This window comes from Ylistrum balloti, unplaced genomic scaffold (assembly GCF_031769215.1).
Source record: "Ylistrum balloti isolate Yb309-2 unplaced genomic scaffold, AGI_CSIRO_Ybal_v1 Utg369964, whole genome shotgun sequence".
Taxonomy (NCBI): Eukaryota; Metazoa; Mollusca; class Bivalvia; order Pectinida; family Pectinidae; genus Ylistrum; species Ylistrum balloti.
In genome coordinates, this window is record NW_026782060.1 from 254,579 (window position 1) to 267,123 (window position 12,545).

Below are 12,545 nucleotides of genomic sequence, written 5' to 3' on the forward strand. Positions count from 1 at the left end.
ACGATATTGTTCGGAAGGAGTTAAGATATACAAATACTATCACTGACTGAGTTATTAGAACTTAAGTTTAGTTGACGACGGCAATGATGACACAAGTACTTGGTCTTTGCATTGTAAGGATTTTGGAGTTACAACAACTTTATAATGAATATTATTATTTAAAACAATTTCCAGACCATTTCATTTTTGGAACATTGGATCTGTCTTACTATTTTATTAGATATAATCGTCGGAGTAACGGACCTTCGGAGTATTGGAAATGATGGATAAGTTGTAGAAATGTTTTCTTATTTAAAAGCAGAATATTTACATATTTATGTGGTGACGAGAACTAATTTACATATGTAGATATAAATTCATTTAACATTTTACAGTGATGAGCATATATGTGGCAGCTATGCCTTCCTCCAGTCGAGTATATTAAGTTATCAAATGACCAGTCCATCTAATGGATTAAACGGACGAACAAAAGACCTATACACCTATATACCGAGACACTATACACTCCATCTGTAGTGTGATATCTGTTAGTTACTATTTATAAATCCCCACAGAAACAAAAATCTATACAGCACAGAACTGGGCAATATCAAAATACAGCACATCGATCTGTCCCTGGTGCATTACAGAGTGAGAGTCAAATACCCTCACATTATACCAAGAAGGACAAAGCATTCAGCTTGTTAACGGGATGTATTAAAGCAATGATGTTAAACGCGGGTGTTAAATAAAGTTCAAGCGTTTGTCTTCAAACCAGGTCAGTGCCACACTGTTTACGTTTATATTGGCGTTGTGTATTTCTGAAGAGGCGTCTGCTTCAAATAACACGTACGCACAGTTTTAAAACACGCTGACGGAGGAGCAAGTGTTTATCCTAAGATGGCCGAATCTTCACCAGAACGCTTCAATGTCGTTGTGGCTATGGACGGAAGTGAATACGCCAAGTTTGCATTCGATTGTGAGTATGACATTTTTTACTGGATAAGAGTTGCAGATATCCAATAACACTTGGCCGGGTTTTACAATTTGCTGCTTGGGAGAGGCAATGAAAAACTATGGCATAATATTCATTATAAATGCTTTGTAAAAACTGAATTCTGTGTACAGATATAAACTGGTGACTTACACTGACCCCGCATCAATGTGAAGCAAAACCGCTGTACATATATACTTTACATGCTTGTTATTCACTTGTGTGAGACCGAGTAGAAGCTATGTACTATAGAGACTGTCATAAAATATATTTAGCGTGTACACTTATACAAGCGATGAAGTGTGTACTCTTAAAGAAGCCATATAGCATGGACACTGTTAAGCTGTCTGTTGCTCTTCTAGAAGCAAAACCAAATGCTGCACATCTGCAAAGCTTTAAAACCTTCATGATAAGTCTTTTAAATAATATGTTATCAAGCAACGTCGACCTATAAGACTTAAATCACGAGGTAAAGCGTGAAAAAGACGACTGAATACACTAGAGGTTGCCATATTGATTAATGTTGTTGTTGCTTTATATCCATACCTGGACATCAATACAGGTAGTTTAGCCAACTAAAGCAACATAGTCCCTTGGTGACTACTACCGTCCAGGATAATTATCGATATCATCATCAAATCGAATCCAGTGATAGCAGGGAATGCCATTGTTAATTTACCGATGTGAAGCTGTATTGGCTTAAGCTAACATGGTAATATATGCAAACACAGGTGTTGTAGCCACGTTCGTCATCGTTTATTCACTACTATCTATTGCCTATATTGTGAACTGTTAAAATTATAAACAAAACAACATCTGTCGTAAAATAAAGCAAGCAAATAAAATGAGATTCTATGGCAATCTCATCACATTTTCTTCACAATAATGAATTTTATAACAGTCTCTTACATTTTGATACATTTATGAATATGTTATATTTCCTACTTCTCAAAGATGTTAAAAAGGGAAGAAGTAGAACAACCAAAATGGCGCTCATAAACGGATTTATTTTTATACTGAATTTCAGGAGCATTAAGTAGTGCGCTTATTCTGTTTCGGTTCCACAGTAACTAGGAAAAGAAAGGAGGCGTGCAGAGTTACGACGAGCGTCGAGGGACAAAAATCTTAACCAGCAGATTTTACCATCTAGTCTTCAAATGCTGAAACCAGTCTAAAATGCCTTCCGATTCATGCATATTAATGAAAGTTTCCAACAGTCACGCGATCACGAGGAGGATAAAGTGATAAAATCATATATTGACGACTAACATTATTGATACTAAAAGAATGATATACCCTGCTTTTAAAATGATCTTACTTTGTCTAGCTTTCATTTTACTTACGAAAATTCAAGCCACACGACCGCTGCTCAAGACGTGTTTGTAAATAAATTAACTGTAGGCAATCAAAATTATTTTATTTCTGACTTAATTTTCAGGGTACGTGAAAAATGTTCATCGACATGATTTCCATGTGATTTTGGTACACGTGATGAGCATGGAAAGTGCAGTTCACAACGCTGAGTGGTACAAACCAAATGGTATGTAAGGTCGTGGTACAAACACAGTGATAGAGAGTGGTACAAAGCAAATGGTAAACAAACGAAATGGTAAATAGTGGTACAAACCAAACGGTAAATAGTGGTACAAACCAAACGTTAAATAGTGGTACAAACCAAATGGTAGCTGGCGGTACAAACGAAATGGTAAATAGTGGTACAAACCAAACGTTAAATAGTGGTACAAACCAAACGTTAAATAGTGGTACAAACCAAATGGTAAATAGTGGTACAAACCAATTGGTAAATAGTGGTACAAACCAAACGGTAAATAGTGGTACAAACCAAACGTTAAATAGTGGTACAAACCAAATGGTAGCTGGCGGTACAAACGAAATGGTAAATAGTGGTACAAACCAAACGTTAAATAGTGGTACAAACCAAATGGTAGCTGGCGGTACAAACGAAATGGTAAATAGTGGTACAAACCAAACGTTAAATAGTGGTACAAACCAAACGTTAAATAGTGGTACAAACCAAATGGTAGCTGGCGGTACAAACGAAATGGTAAATAGTGGTACAAACCAAATGGTAAATAGTGGTACAAACCAAATGGTAAATAGTGGTACAAACCAAATGGTAAATAGTGGTACAAACCAAATCGTAAACAGTGGTACAAACCAAATGGTAAATAGTGGTACAAACCAAATGGTAAATAGTGGTACAAACGAAATGGTAAATAGTGGTACAAACCAAATGGTAAATAGTGGTACAAACGAAATGGTAAATAGTGGTACAAACCAAATGGTAAATAGTGGTACAAACCAAATGGTAAATAGTGGTACAAACCAAACGGTAAATAGTGGTACAAACCAAACGGTAAATAGTGGTACAAACCAAACGGTAAATAGTGGTACAAACCAAACGGTAAATAGTGGTACAAACCAAACGGTAAATAGTGGTACAAACCAAATGGTAGCCGGCGGTACAAACCCAGTGATAGAAGTAATAAGAGGTTTAGAATTCATTTATACCTTATGTCATGCTTGCTACCGAATTCCATTGTTACTGACCATTCGAAGAAGTTTTATTTCAATCAAAATGTGGTATGCAAGTTAGAGCGAACTAAGTTAACCAGCATTTTCTATCGTTTGAGTGGTCTTCATAACGGAATCAATACTACCTGTTGTGTGGTATTCTTTTATTACTAAATTACAATGCATTGTGTAAATAAGTGAATAGTGTAATGTATATTGTACATTATCACGACTATTTCATGCATTGGATAGATAACACCTTTTATAGGTTATAATGAAATTAATATCTTCGTAATTCTGGTTTATAGTATGATCAATTCCAGGTGTTATAATATATAGTTTAAACGTTAAAAATCGTAGAAATCAACTTAAGTTAGTATGTGTTGTTAGTCCGTAAGATGAAAATAGCATATACATCAGCATTGACAAATCGTTCATAATGAATTCGGAGTCCGGCAAGTAGCTGATGGTCTTTTTCTATATTCAAATATTTTTCTATATATCACATATTGTCTGACTATAAGAAATATGAATTTTCATTTCTTTTACCTTTAACATCAGCAATGAGTTTAAATTATGATGTTGTTAAATGTTATTTAGTTCGACTTTCTACATCGTTCTAGAATAGCTTTATGATGCAGTTTATTAAGTAATTGGCCTCTGCTGTATCTAATTCTAATTGTTGTTGAAAGGTGCTATTACATATGAGTCTTTTGTACTAGTGCACTTACCCATCTAAATTCTTATATTTCTGTCGATCAATGACGAGTCTAATAAGAACGAAATAGCTCTATGATGCAGTTTCATTCATTATTTAGCACTACTATATTTGTAGATATTATTCACTTGTGTATCCATTGTACAGTCATCGACCTTTAAATCATTAGAGAACAACTTAATAACGTCATTATTCAACTGATTATGTGACGTCTTTCCGTACAGCATCTCCGCATGGATATGACACGATGCTCCTAAAGAAACTGATAGAAGAAGAAAAGGAGAGGATCAGAGAAAAGCTGCAGGTGTTTGGTGAGCTACTGAAACAGGCAGGGGTACGTCTTACTATTTTACTAATGGATAATATAATACAGTTTTGTACATATTTCTTACTGTGTAAAATAAAACAAACATTTATCGATCCGCTGATATTATATACAAGAAAAAAATAAAACACATATACTTTATACTTTCAATATGCAGATAGAGGGAACCGTGAAAAGCGTTCACGCTGAAAAACCCGGTGCGGGCATTATTCAAGCCGCTGAACAGTGCCATGCAAATATGATAGTAACAGGATGCAGAGGGCTCGGAAAAGTACGCAGGACACTTATGGGTAGCGTCAGTGATTATATTGTGCATCATTCAGCAGTACCAACAATGGTATGTCGACATCCAGACGATGAACATAAACATGGCAAAAAATAGTCCCAGGAAGATGTTAATGAAGTGTATCTAGGAGTAAAATAGCAATATGTAATTGGTGTATTTAACAGAATGTTATATATTGTATTGTGTATTCTTATAATACAGACACATTTATCTACGACCCAACAAAGTGTTTGTGTATCGTTTTAAGTTATGCTAATGTCATATGTGTTCAATTTTAATGTATACTTTACAGGCAAATGTTTCCTTCATCCCATGAACTAGTATATTTGTACTTGTGCGTGTTATATTTGAAACAGTCGATATCTAGATGAAGTAATACAACACCTATCCTGCAAAAGTAAAGATACAGATTTGCTTGGGACATATCTTAACTATCAGATAGATTTAAAACGTCCAGAAGATTAACAGATAAGAGCTGTGGTACTGGCAAATTTGGTAAAAACAAACGAGATTCATTAGATAATATCGGTCCATAAAATTACCGTCACCTGTTTTCACTTATCGTAATATGTATTTGCTTCGTAAATTATCGTATACAGATATGTATTTAGTACATAAGTACCAGTTGCCGCAGGATAATTTCCTGTTTAATTTTTTTAAATTAGCATACTCTCATTAGTAAATGGAAATTTTTAATCACCAAGAAAAGCACTTGGTCCTACCAATGACTATTATTGGATTAGGACACAGTTGATTGTCAACAATTTCTAACCAAGTGTAAATACATTCAAACAAAACGCCTTTAATGTAACATTGTTTCCTTGACATTCAACGTTCACAGAGGTAATGTCTTGTTTACAAAATGGCATCGACCAAGACTTAGTATTAGAAGGTTTTCATGGTGATATAAAACAATGTAACAAACTAAATAAATATGTTTGCTTTGATTGATGTATGAATATGAAATGTAGTAACTATACATCGATAATGAATGTAATAATAAATGTTTTTTCCACTTTCAGTTGTAGTTTTCTCATTATTTCTAAACTTAACGGTTTACGTTCCATCGAATTTATGAGGTAATACATCATACATATATAGACATCGAATGGTTTGACGCCGAACCTTATGTGTTAAATAAAATGGATATGTCTTTCTGCTATGTCACGTACATGTATACTGATTAATTATGTCCGTTAATACATCATGACAAAGCATATTTTAGAACAATAAGTATAAATACAAATCTAAGTTATCGAGCGCAACCAACATCACGTTCCTATTTTAGTGAAACAATGAAACACGTACGTATCAGATGCATTTACATGTATACAAAGTAATTGAAATAACATGATATATAATACCACCTTTTATGTACATTTTAGTGTACATTGAAGCAGTAAATTGTACGGGATCAGAGATATTTTATTTGATAACTATTACTTTGTACATAAATGTCCTCGTCTCAGTAAATTACTGTTCTGATCGTAGTTATTATATAGAACGGCCTGAATTTTAATTAAACCCAAAATTCGATAACGTTTGGGCAAGTTCAGAACAAAAGACAAATTAACACGTATATCAATGAACAAATATATTGAGAATAAGACCAGGTGTTCTGAGATGGTAAGCATCTGCTGCTTCATTGACGACGTCCGCTATGTATACCTATGTCCGTCGATATGCATAAAGTCACGTTTCAAAATCAGAACAAAGAATACAGCAAATCAACAACCAGACACACACGTTCAACCTCATATTGCATATTACATTTCCCTATGAGATCTTTATAACAACCATAAATGTCTATGTAATCTTCATCGCACTGTAATATTAAGAAGAAGCTCTTGAATATCGAAACAACTGCGGCATGTGGGGAAGCAGATAGGTCGATATTTAGAAAGGGAAATACCATAATAAGGAAATCAGTATCATCAGGCTTATCAGGCGGACGCAGGAAAGTCCTTATTAATTTCGTTAAGGGAAATATCGATTTAAGCGGCTGTAGTAGAAAAGTTTGGCATGTCCGTGATTTCCAGTTTTGGACATGATCAATAAAATTGTTATATATCTAAGACATAATCAATATATTAAAAACATGAAATTTGTGAGTTGTTTTGAAACATTACCGATAAATTTGCGAGGGGCAGAAGGGCACAGGAGGGCACATAAATGAAAACAAACTTTAATGTAATCTGTTAAGACAGATCGAAATAAAAAAAAAAAACGAAGAAACAATAAGACTAGCTGTCTGAAGAATGTCTTCGAGATTAAATGTCTTGACTCATAACCAAAGTACAATACACATGGTGGATGACCTTCCTATCGACTATACGCCCTTGACTTTGAATGTAGCTGTATATTACCTATGGGCTTAGTCTTAATATGATTAGCCTGATTGTTAAAGCATATTCTATTGCCAAGACAAATTGCAATAACGAACACGTTTTTACCTGAATAAATAACAAAATAAATAAACAGGCAAATAGAGAATATTTCGCTTTTTAGAGGTTCTACAGAGGAATCCGTTGAAGAACTGTTCAGGTTAAAGTCATACGGAATTTTTTCATTTTTATCATTTATCCATGCATGGCTATCTATATCTGTCTATATGTGCTCTCATGTACATTGTGCGTATAGAAAAGACAGTAGTTATGGTGGGATGAAAACCATTAGTACATTTGTCCAGATTTTTAACCGATATAAAGTTTTCTTCAACGTAGTCCTAAGACTGTGATGAGACAGGTGTCAAACCGATAAGCTAAAACAAACCACAAAGTAAACAAATAAATGAAAAAATATATCTCAGGGTATTTTAAAGAGATTATTATATGTTCATGTTTACGGATGCCCCTAGGTGATTTAGAGAGTGTGACTTTTGAAGTCTCAAAGTTTTAACATCAACGCTGTGGTAATAGGACCAATACACTTGTGTATATGACATTTAGTAACCTACATATTGCCTTAAGTGTTGAAATGCGACCCGAGTCTGATACCTATTACAAATTAGTCAGATACCATAGGAGCAGACGACAGCGCGGCGGTAAAGTTACCTTCCGAGTGGTAGTGTAGTAACAACAGTCAGTATAATATACATCATCTCTCAGTGCTGCATTCACCAGAAATATCGCATTTACTTCCTACAACATGGAGGATACAGTCAATGTGTTGATTGCCATGGACGGAAGCGAACATGCCAAATTTGCATTTAATTGTGAGTATGATATTTATCTTGTGCTTGGACTAGAAACACTAAAGCTGGGATTTTTTTATGCTTTGCTATACTTTGTTTATTCAGTAATAGCCACATGACTGTCAAACGTTAAGACCAGTTTCTGTATCATTAACACAAAATGTAGATGGTGTGCTAAACAACTCGATGTCTCAGCCAAAATAGATTACTAAATCACGGTGTACGTCATAATAAAGACAAGGACCCTCTAGAAAATCCAGACACTGTTATTGTCGTACAGTTACGTGTTACTAAATATTCAATTTCCTGTCGTGTACGTTGGTAAACATTAGCCGGAACCTGTGAAAACATGCTGTAATACATATGGCTTAAGTAAGAAAGTAACTCTTAAAAAAGGGAAATATTTGCAATGGATTCTGTTGACTATTGTGTCCCGAAAATAACCAAAATTAAGGGAATATTTTGACAAAATTATATACATTTACAAATGCCTGCTGCCATTGTAAATAAAATAAGACGTTCATTACTTGAAGTGTATGCACTGTCAACAACATAATTTCATATCTAAAATTAGCTTGTGTTTTGGTAAGGAAAGCGTTCTAATTAACATATTCATCTTCAATAGTCAAATGTTTTGCGTTATAACGACTTAATGCTTATATGACTGTCATAGCAATTAATCATACAGAGGATTTTAAACGGGTTCTTGTTAAATAGCATAGATATATTCCACGGCTGTTTTTTTTTCGCGAGCGCAAATATATATCACATTTAACGGGAAAGCTTTCAACTTTTTCTTTTGATACATTTTTAATGGAAACCCAAATAAAAAAAGCCGGTCCAAACATGAAATAAAGCGTTATTAAAAAAAAGAGAATGAGGATTAGAGCGCTCTCAGATATTTTAATGTTACGCTTAACAAAACGACGACGCCTTTGCATGGGAATATTTGATGGAAATCAACTTATTCAACCTAGCTTAATCTGCGTTCGAACAGGACAATCGATTTATTTGAATGCAATGACTAGAAAACACCACTCTCGTTGGTTAAAAGAAAGAGAGTCATGTCATAACCGGAAAAAACATACCATCATTTACATCGTCATTGCAGTGGTGATATAAGAAATCTTGCATCATCACTCCAATGATAATGTATGTTTTTATCTCAATGATATGCCTTAGTCACATTGTATATTCGAGGACCTCAACAGTATTGCCTATCAGGATGAGGAACTACTATTGGTCTCAACTAGTGCTTTAGATATATTGTAAACATATTTAAACGATTTATTTTTCTAGAACCATCAACTCGACATTCAAAAATGCTACATATAACACAGGGAATAAACATTTCTGAGATATTAGGGAAATTGAACCCATCTGTAAAATTTTGTTTCAAATTGGAACTATATGTGAAGTGAAATACATCAATCACTAGTTTTCCGGAAAACCATTTACTAGAGACAATGGTATTTACAACATTACTATTTATACAAGACATGTGGTTTTCATTGCTCTATAGATTACATGGAGCAGATCCATAGCCCAAAGTTTAACATAGTGATGGTTCATGTGGTAGGCTCGCCCGAGTCCCTACACAAGACTGAATGGTACAAAGGTAAGTCGGTATATGTCGATATCCTATATGTTTGTGGGAATGCTTCCAATTTTCTAATTAGCCATACACTAACATTTTTCAAATGTTAAAGATTTAATATCAATTAATGAAAAATATGATAGGAAAGTTTGTATCGGAAGGTACGAATATTTAATTAGTCGATCCGAAAGAGTAGTCTCCGAAATGCCATAATAAACAAAGATTTCATAATGGCCATAAAATTATAATATAGCATAACACTCTGACTAACTCAAACATAACGTGTTAGACGAAAAATAGAAGAAAACAAGAAATAAAATAATGAACGTGCGTGTTGAGGTGTTTGTTTTCTTTGATATTTACAATAAGAATATATATTGGAACCATCCTCGGTTATGGAAATAGTCCTATGATGTCAGGAGACGTTACCTTGGAGATATAGTAAATTAGTTATTATAACAGAGTAGCAATAATAGGCTGAGTATATTGGTAAACAAATAACCATAACGTTACTGCGGTGGGGCGAAGTAGATGTCGGACACGTGTTATAGCTCATACAGGTCTACAGTAATTTCCATAGCTAACAAGACTACAAGGTATATTTCACTAACTAGTACGTTTTGATAGAAGACGACCATTATACAGAACATGAATTATGTTTGTTTTTGACGTTTAGGTTCTGAATCTGAATCATCATTCAAATAGTGATACACAAAGGTGTCGCCAAACAATTACGCAAAACTTAGATATTAGAGCTTGCAATTTGGTGGCATGACATCCTGCTGGCTGTGTGGTCTGACAAGGTCCAGGGCTACTTGACTAGAATGACACCGTCTAAACGCTGGTAACGATAGCCTCTCCAAAATGTTAAAAAAAATAAATCAACCTTTAGAACACTGTAGTCTATCTCGTTAGATCATGCATGTTATGGCTCGTTCTGTTCTTGGCTATTACACAATCCCACACGGGAAAAGATTAGGAATTCTATAAAATAAAAATGAGGCCTGGTGGCATTAACGGTTACCCGAGATAAGCAATATTGAATATAATTGTTTAAAGAGTGAAAAGCTGTCAAGTGCCATGAAAAAGAAATTGTGACATTGATAATAGTAAGTAAGCGTCAATACATGGATACCATCAAAACTGTCATCATTTAAAGAAATCGTGACATTGATGATAGTAAGCCAGCATTCATGCATGCATACCATCCTATCATATATATTTGTTGCATATTTGTTTCGATATTTTCCTCTTTTCTTTCTACAGCTCATGATTCTGATACCATTCATAAGATTCTGGAAGAAGAAAAAGCTAAACTCAAAGAAACATTGGAGGGATATGGACAACTCTTAAAAGATGCAGAAGTACGTCCTTTTGACAGTTGCAAATATAGGTCATACTGTTTCTTATGTCCACCAGAAAGTGTCATTTGATTTTGCGGAGTTAGTGTCTTTGTAACCTCAAGGAAATAAAATGATATTTTTCCTTGTGTTCGTGTGAGTATTTGCGGATAAAAATGTCATTATTGTCTCATTGACAGGTAGATGGAACTGTACAAAGCATCCACGCTGCACAACCCGGTCGAGGTATCATACAGGCAGCGGAAGAGTGTAACGCACAAATGATTGTTACCGGATGTCGTGGTATTGGAAAAGTCCGCAGGACATTGATGGGGAGTGTCAGTGACTATGTCGTTCATCATGCAACGGTTCCAACATTAGTGTGTCGCCATCCGCGTGAACATCATGGTCACGAACACCATAAATAAAGGATGTGTCAACATTATACAGCAGTCACGTGCTTACATCGGGAAATACATGTACTCTAAAATGGCACTTTTCATGTTGGCTAAAGGGTTTCAAAACGTACAATAAAAATGACATTTTATACCACAGTGAATGCTATTGTCAATAGTATTATTTGTACAGATGAACTATGGAGCCTTGTATTATCTGACATGTCAATTGGAACTGTTCAAGAGTATTCCGTGTGGTCAGAAATATCAATTATACTACAAAAAATGGCAAATATGATGAACAATTTAGTAAGGAACGCTTTGGACATATATATAACAAATGTTGTTAGTTTAATTATGAATTATTTTTACAGAATGAAGAAATATGTTTATAGTTAGCTTGTAGGAAAAGTGAACAGATTGAAATGAATAAGAGAATATTCAAATTGCGTACGGTAAGATAATGAGCAATCTACAATCTGTACATGACATAGTCATATTGTCCAACCATTTTGCGGGATACAAATTAGACATTGTTAGAATATGAATGACTAATATCTTCAAACGACTCTTACTCTTCCGGAACACCTAGTCTCTTTATCCTTGCACTTTTTCTGGGGTCTCCGTGAAAATACATTTTTGTTCGTATTTCACCTTAGTTTTATTGAATTTGAGCTTGGAATATGATTATGTTGACATGTTGTTTTTTCATTCATTATAATGTTTGCAGAACGTTGCCAATTATAGACATGCAGTACAAAAATATATTACACTTAAAGTCTAGATCTGATTTGCCAGACTATCCATGTTTATTATGTGGACATAAAGTATTCAGTATAGTGAGTCTGAAAGTATTCTACGTCAAGCAAATGAAGTTTCATATGCCTAACTCTTTCTGCAGATAACATACATAATGGAGAGAAGATGACTTCAGCAGTTACATAAAAGGATCATGAACTTAATCTTACATTCGTTTCCATTTTATAAGAAATAGAAACTCTTTGAAATTTTGTTTTTAGACTCGCCAAAATACATAACAAGAAAACAATCTTGTTTTTAGACTTGTCAAAATACATAACAAGAAAACAATCTTGTTTTTAGACTCGCCAAAATACATAACAAGAAAACAATCTTGTTTTCTCAATCAACAGAAACTCATGTCAGATCCAATGTTTTTGTACTG

The 12,545-nt window shown here is 34.3% G+C and overlaps 2 protein-coding genes across 2 annotated transcripts; both read left to right on the forward strand.

Annotated features, from left to right (window-relative positions):
* The first annotated feature begins 622 nt into the window (after positions 1 to 622).
* Positions 623 to 5,858, forward strand: LOC132547596 (uncharacterized). Its single transcript, XM_060211376.1, has 4 exons — positions 623 to 958; positions 2,412 to 2,513; positions 4,451 to 4,560; positions 4,709 to 5,858. Exons 1-4 carry the CDS (start codon positions 880 to 882, stop codon positions 4,931 to 4,933), a joined length of 516 nt encoding a protein of 171 aa, XP_060067359.1. The 5' UTR covers positions 623 to 879; the 3' UTR covers positions 4,934 to 5,858.
* LOC132547597 (putative universal stress protein SAUSA300_1656) lies at positions 3,434 to 12,387 on the forward strand. Its single transcript, XM_060211377.1, has 5 exons — positions 3,434 to 3,446; positions 7,848 to 8,051; positions 9,553 to 9,648; positions 10,894 to 10,991; positions 11,168 to 12,387. The coding sequence occupies exons 2-5, from the start codon at positions 7,985 to 7,987 to the stop codon at positions 11,393 to 11,395; spliced, it is 489 nt and encodes a 162-aa protein (XP_060067360.1). The 5' UTR covers positions 3,434 to 3,446; positions 7,848 to 7,984; the 3' UTR covers positions 11,396 to 12,387.
* The last annotated feature ends 158 nt before the right edge of the window (positions 12,388 to 12,545 follow it).